The 23,431-nt window shown below is 44.3% G+C and overlaps 2 protein-coding genes across 5 annotated transcripts in view; one reads left to right on the top strand and one right to left on the bottom strand.

The window, feature by feature from the left end:
- DCUN1D3 (defective in cullin neddylation 1 domain containing 3) overlaps positions 1–12,070 on the bottom strand; it is a 19,288-nt gene extending 7,218 nt beyond the window's left edge. Inside the window, exons 1-2 of the mRNA XM_074552927.1 lie at positions 11,930–12,070; positions 1,600–1,673 (exon numbers count right to left, since the gene is read on the bottom strand). The gene's annotated coding sequence lies outside the window, so the exon portion shown is untranslated. The remainder of the gene's footprint in view (positions 1–1,599; positions 1,674–11,929) is intronic.
- LYRM1 (LYR motif containing 1) lies at positions 12,027–23,431 on the top strand. 4 transcript variants are annotated; one of them, XR_012582918.1, is made up of 5 exons: positions 12,027–12,160; positions 19,139–19,297; positions 20,290–20,382; positions 21,975–22,245; positions 23,117–23,431. XR_012582918.1 is itself a non-coding variant. In XM_074552928.1 (4 exons), exons 2-4 carry the CDS (start codon positions 19,139–19,141, stop codon positions 22,089–22,091), a joined length of 369 nt encoding a protein of 122 aa, XP_074409029.1. In that variant the 5' UTR covers positions 12,027–12,160; the 3' UTR covers positions 22,092–22,314. The 4 variants fall into 4 exon arrangements, 1 of the variants encoding a protein (XP_074409029.1); XR_012582917.1 differs by having other exon boundaries at positions 23,100–23,431; XR_012582916.1 differs by having other exon boundaries at positions 23,080–23,431.

Genomic DNA, 23,431 nt, shown 5'->3' with positions numbered 1-23,431 from the left:
AACAAGAGCCTTGGAAGGAGACAGAAACAAGTGGGAGAAGCCGCCCTTTTGTTATGGAAGGCTGGAGAGAGGATCTGATTGCAGCACCAGGAGCTGCAGGGAAGGTAGAGCTCAAGGAGTGGGAGAGAGCCCCCTCAGGAAGGTGAACAGAGCTGTGGGTTCAGCTGCAGAGCAAAGTGACTGTCACACAGCACAAGGACCTGCACAGAGATTTCCCAGCTGGATCAGGAACTACAAGTATATTGTGTACCCAAAGGTTAGCTGGATTGGTGGCAAAGCATCAATTCCCAAAAGGATCAGTTCCCAAGAGCAAAATTACTAAGAGGCTTGTACAGCATAAAAGCAAGACATAAAAGGCAGCAGTGACCACTGCTTTTGCTATTCTACTAAAAAGGATCAAGATTCAGGGCTAAGGTTGGAATGTGCTCAGTGCTACAGGATGCAGTGCTCCCAAAGAAGTCTATTACTCAGAAAAGCATTGAGCAATAATCTCCAGTACATATGAATCACCAAGATGCCCACGAGGCCATCCTCCTCTTTCAAAGCACAGATCCACAATGACCTTCTCTGCACCTTTCCAGAAAGGAGTCAGCAGCTGGGAACACAGGAAGATGAGTGCTGCTGAATACAGCCAGCTAAAACAAAGTCACCCTCTAAGAACAAAGGCTGTGCAGAGCCATATGGCCCCACACACTAAATGAAAACCTAGAGAAGATTACAAAGGCCTTGGCTAATGCTTGGGGGGCTTTTTGATTTGGTGGAGGTTTTGTGTGGGACTTTTTTCTAAGTCCTGTAAGGAATTTGCAGCATTTTTCCTCCATTTTCAAGTGACCAGATCACACATAACCCAAAATTTGAAGGGAGCAAAACAAAGTGACTCAGTAATAACTCTCAATCATACAAGCACACTGTGGCACAATTGAAAACAGCAGTAATGAAGAGTGGGGGGAAGCTGGCAGGAGGAGAGAAGATGCAAAGGAGATATTTAAGTAACCCAGTATTTTTCTATAATGACTGATGTTATTGTAGTAATGGAAATTATTGCATATGTCCAGAGAATAACAAGCAAAACAAGCATCATGCTGTTTAATAAAGTGTTGCATCAGAAGGTATTTATAATGAGTTTCAAAACACAGAAAGTATCAAGAGAGTAGAGGAAAAAGCTTTCCATACATTTAAGAAGACCTCAAAGACAAATTTAGGAAATCTCATAACAAAAGGGGAAACAGCTCAGCCAACCATTAAATCCCTTTCCAAGTAGCATTTCACCAGCTAAGGCAAAGACAACATAACTAGAGCTTAACTAAGCCTCAACTCAGCCTCAGCTTTTCACAAACACTTGAGCATAGTCTAAGAATTTTACAGAACTCCACTGTGCATTCTCTACCTTTTAATGGCTGGGGACACATGACTTTAAAAACAGCTGAGAGTAGGGAACAGCATCATGGATGCCCTGCCTGTTTGCAGCCCTGAACAGATACAGAGCTTCCCACTGGGGAGGCAGGAGAGGATCGCTGCCACTGCTGAAGCAGAAAAAATTGCTGCTCTGACAATTGTGCTGGACAAGTGATCTTGTGAGCAAACATCTCATACTTACACAGTTTCAGCAACACAGGGAATCATTCCACTAGCTTCACAGCTTCCTTCAGGCTCCCTGGCTTCCACATAGAATGCTGGAAGACAAAAGACCACACAAATCTTTACCTTTAGAAGAGGCTATGAAAACCATGAAATGCACCAGATCACTGAGAACCAACTGTGCATGTAATAAAACCCTTCAGAGCCAAACTCCATTTGTTCAAAGAGTCATTTCATGAAAAACTACTTCATTTTTTTGACTTACAAAGTAGCATTAACACCATTAACTCTGCATTGTCATATAAACCATAGAACAGGTACTGAAAACAACAGACAAATTCAAATGTTTGTTTGCAGTAAATACACACTTCCAGATGCTTTCATGGCTTTCAGCACGGGAGAGTTAATTCCTCATTTGATGCACCCAAAGCAAAGCAGAGGACATGCTATCACTGTCACTGCATGTTAGCTGAGCACTGTTTAATCTGTGAATGCCAGACAGCTGCTACCTAGCAAAGCATAATTTGGGTCTGGAGAGTAATTCTCTTTTTTCATTCTCTAGCACATTCTTTTCCATGTTTGTTTTCCCATGTTCAGTCGAGCTGGCTCCACTTCACTTCTCTTAAATTCCCAGCTTTGCTGTGTAAGGAGGAAGCTCTGAAGAGGACAGACAAAGGTATGTCTGCTTTGGGGAGCAAGAGCTGCAGCCCCTAATCAACACCTCTGTATCTGATCTAGTAGAAAAACACAACAAACAAGAAATCTCTGGCAAAGCTCCCCTGCTCTACCATACTAACATAAACACTAAAACATCTCGTTTTTACAGCTCTTAGTACATCTAGGGAGCAGACAGGTGATCAAAAGCTGCCTTGCTGCATACTTACCTTTTACAGGAGATTTACTTCTGAGGAAACAAGTAGAAACATTAGCTTGTTCAGAGCTTCCTTCAGCACAAAGAGGGGGGTGAATGTAGAAAGACAACCATGAAACAACATCTTGTCACACATGCCAATCTCCATGTGAGTTTTCCCCAAACCTGAATCCTATATGTGGATTAGGAAAATTTGACTGACACATAAAACCTAGTTCAGACCAAAGCTGTTGTTAGAGCTTAAAAGCCTCAAACATTTCAAAATGCCTGGAAAGTCTGGAGTGGTACTTTCACTTATATACACACACAGAGCAAAAATATATTTCCACTGAATCATTTTTAGGCTTTTACTGTTGAGATGGAGACCAAAAAGTCTACTTCACACTGGGTTTATACAGTCTGCTCCCAAACCTCATTTTCCACACAAGCAGCCACCCTTTTTCCCTCCTCCATGGCTTCACAGCTCTTTCAGCAGACACTCCAGTGGGTGCACAGGCAGCTCAACATGCAGGGGAGCAGAGGAGTGTCTGCCCCTCTCAGGGCAGAAGTACCAGCTTGAATTTCTTCCTATTTGACCACAGCATCCCATGAATTTCAAGAATTTAAGAAAATGTAGCATCTGGCACATCTGTGTTAATTTCATTTGGCCTCCTGCATCTAAATAATTCCTTTCATAAATCACCAGGGAGGAACACAGGGTGCTGTGCAACCTCATTCCCCAGGAACCTGTTTAAACATTTTACAGTTCACATTTTCAAAAATCATTGTCATGGCAACTTTTTGCAATGAACTACTTTTCAAACATATCTGTATTTCATTGGAAGAGATCTATGATCCCATGAGCCACCAAATCTACATTTCCAGTTGACTTACTGCACATTCTGGAAGCAAACACTCATTTCAAGTTCAAAAGAAGCTGAATCTGATGGAGATCAGCCTTACCCAGCAAAAGCCAAACTTTTTCAGGTTGTTTGAAGTAATTTCTATGCTGGCTGACCTATACACACACACACACACTGACTGGAGCCAGAAATTTTAATATGTTAGAACCTCCAGCTACAATTCTTCCCCTTTCTTTATATTTAAACTCTTGCGAGTTGTCCATTTAACCTTTTCAAAATTTTTAAGGTAGTAGAATGTGTAAACTTTGACAACACAATCATGGGCTATGGAACAAAAAGTTAGTATGGGTTAAAAGGTAAAGCTCTTCAAGGCTGCATTTAAAGGCTGTCACAGCCCAGCAATGCACTGACTTCATCCTGAATGGTGCACAGTGAGGGCAGGGGGCAGAGAAGCACCAGCACGGTGGTGGCAGAGGTTTTGGCACAGGTTGGTTCAGTCCCTGGGCCAGAGCTGCAGGGTGCAGCTGCAGGCTGTGTCCCCAACAGCCCTCTCCCTGTGCTGCTGTGCAGCCCCACCACTGCACACAACCATGAACAGCCTGCACTGCTCATTAGCACCCTCAGCAGCCCATGGGGAGTGAATCGTGTGGGCCCTTGGGTTGATGGAGGCCTTTGTTGTGCTCACCTGGCTCCTTTCACACCTGTGCTAACCCCTGGGACTTGGCTCTCCTGAGCCCTGGGCAGGAGGATCAGTGCAGGCCCTGCACACCCCCAGCAGCTCTCCCAGAGGTAAGAGCAGGCAGTCCTCTCACCAAAAGCAACTTTCTTTGCTCCCCTGCAAATCCGTGAAGATCAATGGTATTGTTTCCCTCTTCAGCAGGCAGGAGTTGAAAGGATCAGCTCTGTGTGGAAGCTTTCACTGTGCAGTTCATAGCTCTACACCACAGCACCAAGTGTTACAGCACAAACCAAACTTCAGTCAAAGGCAGCATGTTCCAGAAACTGCTTACTTCAAGTCTGAACCTGCAATGAAGCCCTCTGAGTGCAGCACCACGGCCCACGATGGGCTCTCAGGAGCCCAGAACACAGCTCACCACAGCCCCAACCCAGCACTGTGCTAGCACCTGTGTCACCCTGATCTGCTCCACAAATACTTTTATGCAAAGTTACTCAAGAGGAAGTCTAAAAGCAGGAAAGTCCTGCTGCAATTAGTTAAATTGAATTATTAGTTTGTGAGGCTTCCTGCAGTTGAAGAACCTTTCAATGAATTGCAGACAGTAATGGTTTGGTGGGCAGATACATGAGAACTTTACCAATCTGTTCCAAAACAAGATAACAAAACTATTTCTGATTAACCTCAGTCTGAGCTTTGGAAACAAAACGTGATCAAACTGGGTAAAATTTGTCTCTACAGAACATGCCTGCACAGAGTAGAAGCTACTTGTACAGACACCTGAAAAGGAACCATGCAGAGTTCCAGCTGCCACCTGGCAGTCCAGGGGAGAACCAAGGCAGGCAACAGCTCTGTTGGAGGCCTGGAGACTTTCTCAAATGAGAAGTGGATTTCTCTGAGAAAGGGCACACTGGAAAGATTTAACTGCTTTAGAAGGGAAGGCCAGGTACAAAAAAAGAATCAGAAACAACTTCACCATATTTACAGTCCCTCATGCTGGGCCAGGTCTCAGGGCCAGGAATCAGAGCTGTCACCAAATCCCCTCCCAGAGGAACCCCCCCATCACCAGGCAAAAGTCTCTTTGCAACACCTGAGCCTTGACCTGGTATGATGTCACCCCAAGTCCAGAGCTTACTCATCAAAGGAGATTTTTCCATTCAGGATGGGCAGAAGAAACCTGCTTGCTGCACTCTTGCAGAGCACCTGACTCTGCAGGCACCCACAGGGCATGACACCACAGTTCATGGTCAAAGTTCAACAAGTAGCCTCAAGAAAAAGTGGAACAGATGCTTCAGATCTGTAGTTCACTGTGTGCAGCCAATTGTGTAAGGCTGGCTTAAGAAAAATAAATAATAACGTGAAAAATGAGAGGCAGAGAAAGACTTTAGCACCTTACTGCTTTTTCTTATGGAAGATCTATTCCTTAAGTAGCTTTTTCAGCAGACACAAATGCATCATCCTCCAATCCCTCCCTTCCCTTTACCTTCTCTAACCACACAATACCTTTCTTACTGATTACTTCTCATTGTTTTTCCACTTGGCCCCATTAAAAAGTTTTCAATTGTTTCCTATTATGTGCTTCATCTTTCTTTATTAGGTGGGTGGAATGATTTGTTAGGATTATTGTATTTTCAAAGAACAAACTCAAGTCCGGTTAGCTAAACAGAATATAATTTTAGCAGGGTGCCTTCAGGTGCTTTGTAATGTAAATAAATTAATGAACTAATTCAAGCAGCAGCAGTACTTGTTTTGAGAAGTCTATTTAAGCTATGAGCAAGACAATGGGCAGAGGGGAAATCAAGACAGCCAAATAACAGATCTGTTCAAGATCATGCCATCAGTTTTAAGTAAACCTGAAACCAGAACCCAAATCAGATTCCATTCAATTCCCTACCTCATACACACTCAGACATGAACAGACTCATTTATTTCACTGCACATAATTCAACCACCTTCAAAAAACAAAGGTTCAGTCACTGAGCAATTTATCTCCATCCATTTTAAAACTACCAATATTCCCTTTCTCCCTCAGGATCCTTGTCAAAGGCCATAAAAGGTCCAGCATGTACAAAACAAGCAAATAATCTTCGAATGAGAGTTTGTGTGTTTCTTCCCTTTTCATGTGCAAAGGGTTGTAAAAGAATAATCCTTCAGTATTTTTCCAGGGTACACTGTAACTTTTGCACAGCATGACAGACCTTTAACACCTCAGTATGTATTATGAATAATTAAAGCAGCTCATGCCAGGGGAAGAGCTACTCTGTGCTGACACAACCAGCTCACACCTCTACAGCAAAACTGCAGATTATGGGACCAAAAAAACCCACAGCCCCTGGGTATTTGACAGAGATGCATCCCACTGAAAGCATCTGAAAGTAGCTGTGCTACAAATATTTACCTTACCCTGGCTCAATCCATTCTGCAAATTAACCTACAGAAAATTGCAACTCTCTGCAGCCAAACCAGAATAACTTTGAAAAACCACCTCAGTCTGCAATCTACTTGGCTATGGAAAGAAAAACATTTACTTTTAAACTGAGCTAAGTGTGCACAGATTTTCTTCTACACTGAGTTCAGCTATCAGATTTCACTTTGAAGTGTCTGAGGTGCCTTCACCAATTACATTCAGCTGAATATAATTCAGATATATATAAGTGACTCCTGTAATAATAGGATATGCTTTAAACTAATTGTAGTAAGTTAATAACTTCACATTTCTTGCTGTTCTCAACAATGAAGAAAAGCCAGCAGTCACACAAGAAAAGGAAGCCCTTCCAGCAGCTCTGGCTATCAGTCTCCCTTCTCCAGCAGAAAGCAGCAGTGAGAGCAGTGCCCACACAGCACCTAACCCTGCAGGGACAGTCTGAAGACAAGAGCCAGACCACCTCATAAGATCCCTGCTGGCAGCAGATGCTCATAAGGAATTTACAGAAGGCCCACTGGCGTCTCAGGGGGTGTAACACAGTTTACAGGCTGCCAGCCAAAAGAATCACTCACTGCACACAGTTGTGTAGGAACTTCAGTACCAGCTGACCACAGAAATACTGGAATCATATCTAAGTTATGTACAACAAATTGTTCTAAGTGAAAGCACTGACATATGAAAGTGCCTTAAGAGCATATGCTTGGATTTTCAAACTGCAGTTTCTAAAGCACAAAATACACACAGCCACCTGCAGAACCCTAATTCTCTCTCCTGATTTGATTTCCAACTTCCCTATTTCAGTGAACAACACCAACATTTCCCGCTGTACCAAGGATGCTGCAGTATTGTGATGCTGACTGTATCAGCAGCTTCAAAGGAGCTCCTCTGAGCACTCAGACTTGGTCAGCAGTTGTAACAAAGCCTCTCACCTCTCCTTGAGAAATCTGGTGGCAGCTTCAACCAACACACACTTGTTTTTGATAAGTTTTCACATATTCTTGATTTCTCCTGACATCCTGTGCCCACAAGAGACCAGGTGTGCAGGTGTCTGTCCTGTGCTCCATGAGACACAATCACTAACTCCAAGCACAGGTAACTGCTGGAAGTGGAATAAATACATCAGACCCTTGGCACTCCAGCCACCCATTTATAGCTGATCCAGAATACTCAAGGCTTTCTGTACAGATGCATTGGCAATGAAAATATTGAACAGTCAGCACATGACCAAAACCAAGAGCTAGGACATTTGTGTTTGGGAGTCTATTACTAAGCTACATGTGCCTCCCATAATCATAGGTGCTAAGATGATTTTCTCCCTCCCTTTCAATTTTAAAACAAAAGGATAAGTCTGACTGCATTACAAATTCCAAAGTTGCAGGAGAAAAAGCACCACACAAAAAAAAAAAGGAAAGAAAGAACTAAAAACTGTCACTTTCTGCTACTACACGGATGCAAAAATAAGACTGGTGTATTTCAGGAGCACATAATCCTTTTGGTTAAAAAAAACCCCACTTCTGTTCACTAAACAGGAAAAGTGAGACAACAAACAACTATGACTGTCATACTGTCTCTGGCAGTCTGACTTTGTGGGAATAACAAACTGTGACAGGAGGTCAGGAACAGCATTCTCACATTTTGCAAAGTAAGTTTTGTCTTTCACAAAACAGATGCTGTAGACAGAACAGCATTTATCACTATTCTTTCTGAGATACTAGAAGATTACACGAGCTTACTCTCTTTACTGGAATCCTGTCTCACCACCTATGCTTTTGCTGGTTTCTCTACAGTATTGCTACTTCTGTGAAAGAGTTCTTTAATACTTACATCTAAGTAGTCCCCTAACTGTCATTCTTCTAGCAGCAAAATATTGCAATGAAATAACCTTTAACTAAAATCCAGATTTTCTGCTTCCTTTAGAGGCAGAGCATTGGACCAGAGAGCTCCCCAAGACACATGGATAAAATGGAGACCTAAATGGGTCAGTTCTCAGCTTATCTTTTAGGCAAGAGGCTTTGATTTCTTATTCTGTTATGGTGAGCACTGAGATCAGAATATAAACACATCACCACACCATCACACCAAAGCCACACAGGATCACCACAGAGAGCACTGGCACTCGTGCAGGGGCAAGCAGAGCTGCCCTTGGCTCTCCAGCTCACTCACCCAGAGCCCAGTGCATCCCAAACCCTCCCAGGGAAGGGGAAGCCAAGGTGCCAGTGAGCAATGGAGCAGGCCTGCAAGTCCTGGCTTTCCTGATCCCTCCCTGGGAAGGTTTCAGCCCAGATCTGTAATTACCTGACTCAAGGGAGAGTCAAAAGAAAGGGGGGGAGGAGACAAGAGAGATCTCTGAGTGTTTCAAAAGACAACTTACTGTGCAGAAGACACAGAGAAAATCTGCACAGCCAGTTTACTTGTGTCACATGTTTACAGGGGGTAAATTGCAGTTGGCACTTTACCAGAAGGCAACATTTGCCATGAAATTACCATTGTTTCAAGTCAAGTTACTATGTCATTACTGCTGGGTAACTTAAGAGTCAAGCACACAATTAATCCATGTCACCAATGCAGATAGTCTGCAAAACATTACAGCCATTAATCTAGTATTTTTAAAAAGGAGGAAGGGTTAAGAGACAAAAGAACTTATTAGACTTCCAGTAACCAGCAGACAAAGCCCATTAGTCAGAGGCAAATAGAGGAAAGGAAGGCAGTGAGATAAGATGCAGACCCCTAGGGAGAAGCAGCCAAAGAGAAGGAGCCAAGCAGGGAATTCTGATGGAACTGTTAAGGGGGTTCCCTCTTATCTTCCTGTGACTACCAAGTCCCTCGAGTGTTATAGATTGTTCTCTCAGCCTTCCAAGAATTCTGGCCACCAATATTCAGTTCCTTCTCTAGTTTTGAGGATGAAAGAGAGGACTGTTTTTCTAATACCGCATGCTTCTATTTTTATAGTCTCTTTTTACTCAGAGCAGAGTTTTCCTGTTACATTCACGCACAGACCCAAGTGCCTAATGGAACAATAACATTGTTTCTGCAATTTGCAAGTTCTTACAAACTGCCAAAACCCCATCATGACGGATTTTATAGTGTTCAGAGGCCCTAAATTAAATTTACCAACATTTCCCTGGCACCAGCAGAGAAATCCAAGTGCTTCAGTGAGGGGCAGATGTGAGCAGTGCTGGGGCACTCTCACTCCTCCTGACCTGCAGCCCTGCATCTCTGCATCCAAACTCTGTGCATTCCTTTGTGCCATGAGGAAATGCAAGTGTAGAAGCCAAGTCAGTTCCTTCTTCCTCCATCCCCTTTCCACCTACTTTGCACCCCACTGCCCCCATACACACACCCAACACTGAGGATTTCTTCCTGCTCCTTAAGCTGAACCAAAGCAAGCAGCAGAACCAAGCCTCTTCCTTATCCACACACAAATTTGCCAGAACACATTTTAGAAGTCTGTCACAGTCTGGCAGCCCTTCTTGCTCAATATATATTTCTTCAATTAATTTCAATAAGGGTGTTCCAAAAGAGCTGCTCTTAGTTTTCTCTCAAAGCCACTCCTTCATGTGATTGTCTTTTTCCAACACAATTCATGCTAAATGGAAGCAAGATGTAATTATTAACAAATTTTCAAGAGCAACAAATTATAAGAACTACTGACACAAATCATTGGGAATTTGCTGTGAACACAACAACATTCAACCTCAAAATAAAGCAAGAATCTGGGCAGAAAAGGCACCTAGAAGATCCTGATTTTATGAGCTGATTGCAGCTCATACTGGAGGCTGTCAGTCTCACAAAGAAAGCAGCCAAGTAGTACCAAAGCTGCAATTCCCCTGCTATTAGTTGTGTTACTTTTTTATTTTTTTACAGAATTACAGGATTCATGCCTACACACAACTTGCTATTAGGAAATAATCAGTTTTAAAAATCATTACCAGAGCTGGTATTTGCAGTAAGTTTGTAAAGCCAGTTGCACTTTGCTAATCTGAACTAATTCAACACAGATCACAAGCTCTCCTTTTTCTGCTGATGTGCAGAACAGCTTTGCTTTAGACTGTGAGCTGCCTATCATGTAAAGTGGATGTTTTCCAAAACTGCCACAACACACCTGTGTGGGGGAGACTTTGAGGACAGACTACAGCACTGACAAGGACATGGGGGGTGAGATCTCTTTACTTTCACACGCAATCCTAACTAAGGGACTGTGTTTCCTGTTCTGAGGATTATCTCTCACCAGGGAAACACGCAGCAGTGCTCAGATGCAGGCAAGGGAAACAAGAACTCAGACACTTTCTCCTCCTATTGCTGTAGCCCAAATAAAGCACTAGTACTGTAGCTACACATAAAGTGTTTAACAAAGACGTTTTTAAACACAAAAGAATTTGTTTAGATAACGTCTTTTGCTCAACAGTTCTCTCAAAAACATACACACCATGCCAGTGAGGCCTGTGATTTTCAAAAAGGTAGAGCAGCTCTGTGCTTTCTGTTTGTACAGCCATGCCCCCTTTCTTTTCAGAGCACTTAACTCATTACCCCTTTAAATTATGTGACAGACGCTGTCATTCAAAAAAAGTTACCAGCTCTGGATCAATGCTGTGTTCTGACACTTGGCATCAGCCTGCTCAGTTATCAATGTAACATTTTGAAGGGCAGCATATCAGCAGTGTTAACTATTTAAAAGATAATCAATGATTCTTTCCAGCAACCACAGCACTGATAGGACAGGCATATTCTTCCAACCAATATCTGCTCAAAACACTGATTATGCAAGTTATAATTTAAGTTGTTATGAGTAGCTTATTAGTACCACCACAGCCCCAGAGAGTGATTAATGCAGATTGCAGCTTGCACAGGAAAGGTAAACACGCTCAGGGGAGGGAGGGAGAGCTGAAGCAGGAAAAAGAAGCGACTGTGCAAAGGGGGCACGTTCAGATGGCGAGAACTGCCTAGGAAATAAATCGCTGTACAGTTTATTTCTCTATTTTCCCCTGAAAACACGGCGAACATTCACGTTGTGGCGCGGCACGTGAGAAGGCTGGGCAGGAGCGCACCCGAACAAAGCAGCGGCTCTGCCCGGCCCGGGGGCTGCGGGGCCGCCCGCACCGACCACGGCGGGGACGCTCCGGGAGCCCGCAGGCGGCGGACACAGAACGGAAAAACCCCGGAGAGCCCAAGCGCGGGGGGAGGCGGCAGCGCCGCTCGGGGCACGGCGATGAGCGCGGGTGGGCACGGCCCGGGGCACGGACCCAGCGGCACCGCCCGGAGCAGCGCCCGCCGGGACCGCCCCGCCCGCGGCACCGGCGCAGCGCCCGTGCGGCCGCTCCCGCGGGCTGTCCCCGCGCTGCGGGGCTGCGCCTCGGGGGGCCCTGCCGTGAGGGGGCGGCGGCGCGGGGCCCCCCGAGCACAACCGGCCGCGGCGGGCACGGGCGAGCCCCGCCGCCCGCGGCGTCGCCCGGGCCGTGCTGAGCCCGGCCGAGCCCCGCGCCGCCCCCGGCGCTCCCCCGCAGCCCGGGCGGACGGGAAGAGCTCCGGTCCAATTCACTCACCTCCGCGGCGCCCAGCGGCTCTGCCTCCACCGCATCACTTCCGGGCGAGCGCTCAGCTGGCGGACGCGCCGTGACGTGCCGTGACGTACCGTGACGTGGCGCGCGAGGGGCGGGGCGGGCGGCGCCGCACGCGCGGTGAGGGCAGGGCAGGGAAGGCGGCGGCTCGCGCCTCCCGCGCCCACCGGAGCGGGGGCACCCGGCGGGGCGGGGCCGCGGCGCGACTGCACCAAGGTAAAGCGGGGACGGGGGGGGGAAGGCGGGCGTACACGCGGGGAGGGCAGAGGGAGGGGAAAGGCCGGAGGCGCGTGCGGTGGGCCTACCCCCCCTCTGCTTGGCGTGTTGGTTCCCCCGGGCTGCGGGGGCAAGGCCGCCCCGGCCGCCAGGGGGCGCAAGGACGCGCTGCATACCCACAGCGCCCCCCAGTGGCCGCGCGCTTCCAGGCTGTGGGGAGCGGCAGCGCCATCTTGACAATGGCAGCGGCTGGGGGGGCGCCCGGTGTGGGCAGGGCTCAATGACCCACAGCAGTCTGTGGTCCACAGGAATCATTGACCTGCAGTGGCCTGTGACCCACAGTGCTCAGTGATCCACAGATGTTTGGGATCCACAGGGCTCATTGACCTACAGTAGTCTGTGATGTGACCCACAGTGCTCATTGACTCAGAGCAGTCTTTGACCCACAGCACTCCAAGCCCCCAGTGCCCACAGTGCTCAATGTCCACAGGCCTTGGTGCCCTCAGCCTTCATCGACCCACAGCAGTCTGTGGCACCAGGGATCATTGACCCACAGTGCTCAGTGCCCACAGTGCTCCCTGACCCACAGGAGAAGGCAGCGTCTTAAGCTGTGCCAGTGGTTTAGGTTGGACATGAGGAAGACCATCACAGAAAGGGTGATTAGAGGTGGGAATGGGCTGCCCACTTTGGTGCTGGAGTGTTAAGGAAAGCCTGGACGTGCCCTGGTTGGCAGGGTGGTGTTTGGTCACACACTGCACTTGGTGGGCTCAGAGGTCTTTAATAACTCACCTGATTCACAGCCCTCCATGTCCACAGCCGTGCTGTGGTTCTCAAATAGCAACTAAAAATCATGTCTATCAATGAGTTTCATTGAGTGACCCTCAGAATTAAGCACGAAAAGGGTCAGGGAGGATTTTGTCTTTGCTAGCATTAATATTTATACCTGTTCTCGGGCTTGGGAGCATTTCTAATGCTGGGAAATATTTCTATTCGGGCATTCAGTTGCATTTGGCTGGAAGCCAAGGTATGAATAAGGTGCATAAATCTATACTGGAGCTTGTGTCTATGTTGTTATATTTCTGTATGCTTCTATATTATATAAGCACGGCCATCCAAGGATAGCTGAGAATTCATTTTCTCCGCTAAATTTCTCATTCTGCATTAAAATCTTTCTCTGCTTGGAAGTAATAGAGAACGAAACACACAGGAGAAGAAAATTATATGAAAGCATGAACAACAGGGTTGGACAGGACTGGAGGCAAGTTCATATTGCTTTGAGTTTACCTGGACACTGTGTGCTTTTCATGAGAAAGCTCAGAAATAAGTAAAGCAGCTTTTTTCGTTTCCCTTCCCCCTTCCCACAGGCTAAGTCAGCATTTCTGTTCTTCCTGAGGCTCCTGCAGCACAGGAGGCACTCCCAGGGCAAGTCTGTATGTCCTGCTGAAACCAGACAATGCCTCGACCACCTCAGACTAAGAGAATGAAAACCCAGTGAACAAAAGCAACTAGTTAAGGGTTTCCACCTTTATTTATGCAAGTGAAAAAAATTTTGTAGAACCTTAATTTTGTGCAAATTGGCTTATTTGAACTGACATAGGAAACAGTGATAAAATCCATGTCCTTGCTTTTACTATTTAATTATATTCTCTTTGCATGCAGTTTGCTTTTTCTGATCAAAAGACTGCTCCATATGCAAAAGCAAGCTTAAAAGAGATCCAAGTTCAGTCAGAAATCTGAGGCACAGATAGAACAGCAGAGTTCCCATCCCAGCTGATGAACAATGTGAGTACAATGACTTAGGGAGTCTGGTTCAGAGGTGTTGATCAGGGTTTCAGATCAGTTTGCCAGCAGAAAGACACTGGCATGAGAAAATCCTAAACCCTGTGAAAGTCTCCCTGCTTTTAGATACCATTACAGAATATCTTGGTTCAGTAACTTCATTCTTTTTCATCAAATCTGCATATATTTATGATTGCAGATGGAAAGAGTGAGAAATAAATCTTTGAGTCAAATTGATGGGAATGTCTGGAAATTTACAGGCTTGTGTCACTGGTAGAAATGAGGATGTAACACCATCATGGAAGAACATGATCTTTCATTCTAGTCATTTTTCACCACGTGGAGATGGAATACTTTAGCTGTGATTGAGGTTTTGCTAGGATTTGGGTTTGTCTGAATCTTTAAAAAAAAGTTATGAATGTTCAATCAAGAATGAAAATCAAATGAAATTTTCATTTTGCCAGTACATACTGCAGCCATGTGTGGTCAGTGTTTGCAGGGTATTGTCACAGGCCACTGAGTCATTGATTTCAGTAAAAGAAGACAAAATTACTTCTGTGGAAACTAGATTTTGAAACTTAATATTGCTGGAAGGCATGTGACCTATCCAGCTCTCACAGGAGCCTGTGACCCCTTCTCTGCCCCCTGTGCCACAGGAACTCATTGTCTCAGTTGTTGTCCCTCAAGGAAATGACAGCCCAACCACACTGCTGCCTGAGGAGCCACAGACTCATAGTGGCAGACTTGCATGAAAGATGAATATGGATTACTGACCTCTGTGCTGTGGAGAGCTCTGAAAGGAATGATTGATTATCTGCTGCATTAGCAGCAGGAGAGAGACTGCAGGTCACTTTTTAGCTAAGTGGCATCATTTAACTCCTTTAAAAATCCCCAGATATGTGAATTTTTCTGGATATCTTTAAATAAACATTAGCCAGAGAGGGCATTTGAACATAGGAGCTGTAGATTGGCATACAGACTGGATTGTGGGCACATGGTATGAACATGGGGCTGTTCCCTACTACAGTGTTGATACACCAGGGTCTTGAATGGCATCATTTATTCAGTAACAGGGATGTGAGCACAGTTTCATTTGGAAGGCAGTCAGCCCAGCACTTTGTCGCTGTGTCTTCAGACTCCTTGCCAGTAGCAAACCAGCTGTCAAATAGAAGTTGTGTTGCTGCTAAATAAAACATTTTACATCTTAGAAGCTCAAAGCTGCCTTTTCAAATTATTTCATGCAGAGTTTTGTTCCCCTTGTCCCCTGAACAAACCCACTTTCAGCACCAGCACTAGGTGTGTTTTACTAACATGTGCCCCAGTTAGCTGGGGTGTGAAAGAAGAGATCAATTGTTTTAAAATCCCTTTTTTCCCCATGGGCTCTTCCTTTCAACCTTTATTTCCTAAAATCCTCTATGTACTCATTGCTGGCAGATTTTGTGCTTAAAGTGAGTAGCTAATGCTTGATTTGAGAAGACAGGATGAAATAAAATAGACTTACAGCTTCACCAAAGGAGCTGTGCAGAGGAGGAGGGTGCTGGACATGTGTTCCCAGGCAAGCATCCCTGCTGGGCAGCAGCTGAGGTTCAGCTGCTCCTGGATCTGCAGTCAGTCCTGGTGCAGCCTGTCTGCTGTCCTGGCTGTGCTCTGGCACTGCACTCCTGGGGTCACTGCATAGTGCACTTGGCAGATTCCTTTCATTATTTTTATATGAACTTTTAGTTTAAATTCTAGACAAGTCTGCAAATAGCAAAATAAGACTGGTGTTTCATTGATTATTCAGATTACTGAACTTTTGGGTCAAGCATCTAACAATCCAAAGGAGGGACTATTTGTTTTAATTAACAGTGATAAAAGTTTGCACGTGAGCCATGCAGTGAGCCATTAAGCGCTCAGATCTCCTTTGGAGTTTGGTACAATGGGAGGTTTCAGGTGCCTGATTGATCAGGGGGGTGTGTGGGACCGGCTCTGCCCACACCCAGCAGGGCTCCTCTGGGAGGCAGCGCTCGGCTCCCTCCAGAGCCCAGACTGCAGCGCTGGCTCCCAGCTGCGACCTCCTCTGTTCCCCACTGGCACAGCCCCCTCTGACCTCTCCCGGTTTGCTTTGTGGCAGTGAACAGCCGAAATTTGCTCAGCTAATACAATAGCCCTGTGCTTTCTGCCAGAAACGCCTGTGGTTAACCTCTGTGGGCTGCACGCTGCAGTAAAATGAAGGGTGGCAGAAGTTAAACAATGGGTGTGACTACCACAAGATGGGTGTTAGTGGGAAAGTGGTGTAACATCCACTTAGCATTCCAGAGATGTGAAATATAATTATGATTTAAATGCCAAAGATGTAAGTTGAAAGATGAGTAAGTACAAGGACATGAAAGCCTCCCTTATCTTCCTTTCTATCCCACTCAGAATCATTTTGCACACCCACAAAACTAATACAAGTGGTGTCACTTGATGAAATTGCACCTGATACATGACTTGTACCATCACTTACATTTCTGTCAGTGTGGGCACTGTTTATACCAAAGGAAAAATTCCAATCTCATTTACAACATTTTAAGTTGGAAGTAATTTTGCTCTCAGTGGAATTACTCCCTATTTATACTCCCACTCAGATCAGAATCTGACCCAGGCTTTGAATTTTGTCTTATTTGCTCTCATCCTCTCCTATCATAGACAGAAGTCCTCAATCTGCAAAGGGCTCCTCATACCTTCATTTATGTATCTTTGCAGAAATGGCCTATGAGCAGGTCTGTAATGATAATTGTTGACTAAATGAGCCCTGGGAGCAGCTGGTTGCTGAGTAGAGATGAGTAGCTGCTTAATGTCTCTTACATCATCCAGCCTATGTGGGAAGGAGAGCAGGAATGCAGAAGGGCAGCCCATGGTGAGGGGCTCCACAGTTCTGTAGCAATTCCAGCACAGAGGAGTAAAGAAGGAAAGACTGAGTTGTAGGTGGGGGAGGGGGAGCAACTGGTGGGGAAATTAATTGCTGGTTCTAGAGTTTTCAATAAAATCTTTCTGAACAGATTCAAGAATGCCTAAAACCCAAGGGCAGCAGGTGTGGTCAGCTCTGAACAAAGGGCATGTGCTGTCCCAAACTGTCACTTAGGAAATTGTCTGATGCATAGATCAGAATTGAAACCTGCATTTTAAACATTTTTACCCCCAGCATTGTTCCTTTTATTTTCTCTATGGATTACATGAAAACCTAACCTGTTTTCAGCTTCTCAGAGGTGACACCTTCAGATAAAAGCAGAGGAGGGAAGTCAGGAGAGGCTCTAGGTGAGAACGGGATTTGTGACTCTGCTTGTGCTGAGTTAACCCTTGTAACTGAACTGTTTTTCTGTACAAAATACGCACCTAGCAGGGGGAAGCAGTGATTTTTCAGATACAGGTACATCTGGGCCTTCGTGTCTGACTGATTTCACTGCCTGAAATGGAGCTCTAGAGTGGATAAAGTGAAGCACTTACTCCAAGCTGTTTGATGAGCTGGGACTACCTAGTTATATTATTGTGGAATTCATTTCCTAGAAATACTATAAACATTTACTAGAAGTACTTTCTGCTGTGTAGGAAGAATAATTTTATATCTGGGGGAAAAATATATGATTGGTTAAACGTGTTAAAATACAAATAGCAAAACAAAAATATTCGCTCTTAAGAATCAGAGAAAAATAGGTTTTGAAATTATGAAAGGTCTTTAGATGACAGTAACAGTTAAGATAAGGCTAGGAATTTACAGTTCAGGATTTTTTATGAAAAAGAACCACGAGCCAAATCCTGTGTTCAGGTTAGCATCTGTAATTCCAACTTTGGTGAGGGAAAGAGGGTCAGGAGCCACAGGAGCTGGTTCTGGTCAGCCACTGTGCTGGAGCTCAAGAACAGCCTGAGAGGCCTTTGGCTCTGGCCCCTCTTTTACAACCCAGAATCCCAGGAATTGCCACAGACTGCAGGGATTTGAGCACACTGCCAAATTCTGGGTGCTGCATTAGGAAGCAGCTTTTCCTCATGGCCAAGAGTGTGCTCCCTCCAGGGGGAAGGTCAGGCTGAGTTACTCTGCTCCAAACTGTCCTTTCCCAGCACACAGGTCTGATTGCAGGGTAGATTCACCCACAGTAATTAGAGCTCCAGGTTGGCAAGTGGATCCTGATAGTCAGATAATGTCCTGTCCCTGACACTTGTTCCTCATTGCATCCATGTACTCACTTGGCAGTGCTGCTGCACCTTCCTCTGGCACAGTGAGTGAGGTGCCTCTCACAGCTGCACTGCCCCTGCAGCACAAGTCATTGTTTCTGCTAATTTAATTAATTACTGAAATTCTGTCATCCAGAAGTGGATTTGTCTCAGGGATAGTTGTGGTCTGTCATGAAACATGTAACCAGTTACATGATAAAATACTCATTTACATAAAGCAAGAGTAAGATTTCATTCTTTCTTCTGACAAATAGTCTTAGCACACCTGGAGGCTGATTCAGTGGGCTCAGCAGGTTCACAGCTCTCTGAAAATCAAGGCATTCAGGAGTTTCCTAAATCCACAGTTAGTCTGCCTCTCCTGAGTGCTTAGATAAAATAGCTTTCATCACCTTTTCATCACTTCAAACTCCAGCTGAATCATTACTGCCATGGTATCACAAATAAGCCTCTCAGCCCCTGGAGCCTATACAAGTTTTCAGCAATATTGTGGTGATTTTAACATGTATTTCATTCACAGATTTGCAAAGATAGGGTCAGCATTGGTACAACAATGTCTCAGGAAGGGGGATGTGTCGAGTTTCGGTGACTTGCCCAATGTCTGTTGCAAAACATCGGTGAAACAGAACCCAGGCATTCTTGTACCAGGCTTGATTCAGCAAAGCACTAAACCAAGTGCTGAACTTTGAGCAAGAGCTCAAGCTGTTTGAATGGAGATAGATTTAAGTATCTATATAAATACTTTGCTGGACTGAGTCTTCAACTTTCCACAGCTAATTATTCTTTACAGCCATTTCAGGGTTTTTTCATATAGCTCAGCATATCTTTGGATGGCAGAAATATTTTTAAATTAATTTAATGGTGTGAACAGATGTCCAAATATTCAAGTTTCAGCACTGATTGGTTTGACCACAAACTCCCAAAAAACTCACTTCCTTTTCAAACCAGGCCTTTTGGCACCTCAAATGTCCATGCACGTGTTGGGGACTTTGTCTTGTCTTGTGTTTCTAGATGACCCCAGCAACTCGACAGGAAGTTCTCGGCCTTTACCGCAGGGTTTTGCGAATAGCCAGAACCTGGCAGTCGGCATCAGGACACACAGAGGACACCATGAGGGAGAAGGAGTACATCAGAAATGAAGCCAGAACATTATTCCAAAAAAACAGAAACGTGAGTGTCCTCATGGTGCTGAATTTCCAAATTACTCTTGTCCTGCTCTTTGCACTCTGGGGTTGGAAGCTAAGAGAGGAATCTAAGGGTTCAGTTCCCAAAATTTCATTCACCTTAAATGCTGGTGTATTTGGGTTACAGTTTAAATATCATCCCTGAGAAAACTCAAACCATTTCAGCTCTTCATTAACTACTGTAGAAGTCTAAAAGGTCTTTTTTCAGTAAAAAAGTGCCAAGAAAAAATTAAATTCCAAAGATACTGCTTGTGTAATTGAAGCAGCTTTTGATCTTTACAAAGTTAGCTAAGTGTATCATTACCCATGCAATGGCAAACAGAACTCAGCAGCTTCTTTTTTTCTTTTCAAAGCAGCAATTATTGGCACTTCTTTTAAAAGAAGCACTTTAATTTTTTTCTTAAGGAAGAAATTTCAAACCCTGGTAATCAAAGACCCTTCTTGTAATTCAAGATCACAACACTTATTTATATCCCATATTGGTCTGGGATTAAATTGAAGTAATGCAAAATCAAAAAAATGAATTTAAGTCATAATTCACACCACATTTCTCACTTCAAAGAGAGTTTCTGGATAGGATGATAACAGAATGCACACCAAGCAGTGTCTTTCCTTTCTTCCCTGGTGACCTTGCAGAGTGATGAACAGATGAGCGTGGTTTTTTCATAGATGTAGTGGTAGTTTACATGTCTATTGTCTTTTTACAGAGAATATACCATGTTTGGGTAAAAAACTCCTTCTGCAGCCTCAGTCCTCACAGCCTCTGGGCGTTAACATTCAGCACCATCAAGCCCAGAACTGCTGAGTCCAGGAAAATACCAATGATGCCTTTTATGGGTGTGAAAATAAAATTCATTGTATCCTTGAGTTTGCCAAAAGAAGCTAAGGAAAGCCACATGCTGGGCATCATTTACACTTGAGCTTCCAGTTGCTAATTACTGTACTCCTATAAAACACTTGTTTGTCTGATCATCCCAGGTGACAGATCCAAAGCTGATTAAGCAGTGCATAGAAGAATGTGAGGCAAGAATAGAAATTGGACTTCACTATAACATCCCCTACCCGAGACCTGTGAGTATAAATCACAAAGCCTTCACTGATACCTGCTGAGCTTTCCCTGTACAACAGCACCATCAGTTTCCATCACTCTCACTGCACTGCATTTTTAGATGAGCTGGCATTTAAATGTATGCTAAAGCAGAGCCAAATGTACATTGAGATGTTCTCTGTCTTTCACTGTAAATTGGAGAATTTCTTCTCAAAATAAGGAGTCAAAGTCTAAAGGGAGTTGCATAAACTAAACTCCCAAGGCCTCTGAATATTTAGCCAACCAATGAATATAGAGAAACATGGTAATGGAATCAAATAATAGAAGGGAATGAGAGAATAAAAATACCTAATTACATCTGCCATAGGTACAATAATTTTTTATAGCCTATATTACTGTTAACTGTTCTCCTGGTCACAAATCAGGTTTTATGAAATACCTCTCTGTGTTGCTGCCTCTGAAGAACATGTCTGAGATTACTGAGATGCTGGAATTTGCAGCAAAGTTTTCTAGTGCACCATTCAGTACAGTTTCCTCACTGCCCAGTCACTTCTGTCAATAATTCTTTATGCTGCCTCCCAGAGAGGCATCCTCTCTACTCCTGTTGATGAGTTTATTTTCACATCTACAGTTCCCTTATCAAGGCAGTCATGGTCCAAATTAAATTGTATCTTTATCAGATGTTTTCCTAGACTATGGTCACTGTTACCATCTGTTTCAGTATACAGAATGGCAGTACACAGCTGGCAAACAATGTTCCTAAAAATGGGCCTAAAATGGGTGCTCTGCAGTGGTTTCAAAATCCCAAATGATCTGCTCTCTCAGACAAACGGGATGATTGTTATTTTTCAGATTCTAGAAATCTCTACTGCTGCTTTAGTCGGTGCTTTTACTACTATTTGCACCTAAACACCCATCTCACAGGATGACAGCCTCAGCAACAGTAACACCTGACTGCTGCCACCTACATTTTTCAGTCATTTCAGGGCTACAGCTGCATGATTCCCACTAACAGTCTTATGAAATATAAAGGCTTTGTCAGTCAAAGGAAGAGTCTGTCACCTATTGCTCCTTCTGCTTATGGAGTCAATGACATTGAGTGTGCATTTTAATGTGCCATATATATATAATCATGACAGTGAAAAGGCAGCCTTTCAGTACATACAGTTTGGGGTTATTTTGTAACTTGTTAAGTAGGTATGAATAAATCACACAGTGATTCAAGACATTACTCAAGAATTTTTAGGGTTTCTAGTTCATGCTGTTCTGGAACATTGTCAGCAATCCTGTTTCATCAGGTGTCATTGCTGTGTGATACCAAGCTGCAAAACAAAGTTACTAAGGCCTTGCATATATAGGATTTTATTAAGGCCTAAAATATATGGGATTTTAATAAACAGAACAATTAGTTCTATCATAGTTACACCACCAATTAGTTCTGAAAGTTACACCACTAATCACTCCTCAGAGTGCTCCTCCTAGGAATCTAATAACCTGGCTTGAGACAATAGAGTTACCCTCTCCAAAGTGTGAAGAAATGATTCCAAACTCAGTGAAACTTAGTCTGTATTTTTTTTCCCAACATGCACCTAACTGGTGGGGTTTTCTTTTCCAGATCCATCTGCCTCCCATGGGCCTTGCCCACAAACAAGGCCGTACATTGCGACACCAGGAAAAGTTAAGGAAGATTTCTAAGCCAATATATCTGAAATCCCATGATGAAGTTTCATAAGCCACCAGTTTCATTTAAGCTGTGGTGTGTAATCACATCCTTTCAACTGTGAACTGCAATCCAGGTGATTTGTGTGCACAACTGTGAATGGTGTGGTCACTTGCCCACACATTTCCTGAAGCCAAAAATCCAACTGATCCATTGTGTATGATGGGTAAGGTTGGTTTAGTATTTATTACATTTCAACCACTGACTTGTCAATAAAAGGAACACTTTTTAAGGAGTGAGCTGTGATACAAAGGTTCCTTTGACATCAGGACAAACTGCAGTAGGATTTCAAACTCTGTTTGTCTGCAACAGGGCTCTCTGGGGGTTTGAGGGGTCTCAGTTGTTACTCAAGACTGTGCCTTGTGTAAGGTCAGCCAAAATGAAGGAAGTCTGGGACAGTTCCTGCAGAGCTTCTGAATGGCAGTGGGAGTACAGTCACTGCACCCTGCACCTGCCCTGCCTGCTGTCCCTGGAGGAGAGCTCCAGTTTCACACTTCCCTTACGGGAAGTTTTGTTTCTGGACAGTAGGAGTGACAGCAGAAGTGCCATTATTCCTTTGCAAACTGCAGGGGAGTGGTCTAGACTCTCTATGTCAGCTCTTTTCTCTCTGGAGAGGGTGTGGATGTGAAATGCAAAATTGGGAATGCTATTACACAACTCTGAGTAAAACGTTCCAGTGTTGGGTTCCTCAGGTTCCCATGTATGGACTGGCTGAAAACTCTGCCTCCAGGGTGCCACTGTGGGAACAAGCTTAGGATGCTTTGGTGTCCTCACTCTGTGTTTTCACAGGGTCAGCTTTTCAGCATAATCAGCACACTGGCTTTCTCAACAATTATTTTAATTTTAGTGTTAGTTTTGAACTCTTATGTTATGGATAGAACCCCAACTTTAGTAAAAGAAAGTATCTACAAGTCTCCTAAGTTTGAGGGGTATTTCTGTTTGCCAGGTGCCTCATGAATAGAAGTAAAATGAAATTAATTTTCTTTTCATGGCCTACCAGTTGTTTTGGCTCCTTTGCAGTCCTCTGACTTTACCAGGCTGGTGACATGTTCTCTTCAGGGAAGTTGGGGTAGCCTTCCATCCTTCAGGCTTGAAATACCAGTGAGACCAAGCTTGGACAAGAGCCACACTGTACTGGACACTTCCTAAGCACTGAAAGGACACCTATTCCAGCCTGACTTTATTAGTGGCAAAATAAAAAAAAATAAAAAAGCAAATTTGACATGTGCATGTGTGTATGATTTCCTTTTAAAGTGGGAGAAATCAATGAAATCTCATTTCTGAACTTGCCAAGTTATTCATAACTCTCCAAGCTCTAATAAACAATGACAAAGAAATATTGCTGTCTACAT

This window comes from Zonotrichia albicollis, chromosome 16, assembly GCF_047830755.1.
Source record: "Zonotrichia albicollis isolate bZonAlb1 chromosome 16, bZonAlb1.hap1, whole genome shotgun sequence".
Taxonomy (NCBI): Eukaryota; Metazoa; Chordata; class Aves; order Passeriformes; family Passerellidae; genus Zonotrichia; species Zonotrichia albicollis.
The sequence above is the reverse complement of the archived record's forward strand: the minus strand, read 5'-3'. Positions and strand labels throughout refer to the sequence as shown.

Excerpts from the sequence above, each read along its gene's own strand:
- LYRM1 (XM_074552928.1), top strand. The coding sequence starts at position 19,139 with ATGACCCCAGCAACTCGACAGGAAGTTCTCGGCCTTTACCGCAGGGTT. Across the intron at positions 19,298-20,289 it reads TATTCCAAAAAAACAGAAAC|GTGACAGATCCAAAGCTGAT; the intron begins GTGAGTGTCCTC and ends TGATCATCCCAG. Across the intron at positions 20,383-21,974 it reads ACATCCCCTACCCGAGACCT|ATCCATCTGCCTCCCATGGG; the intron begins GTGAGTATAAAT and ends TTTCTTTTCCAG.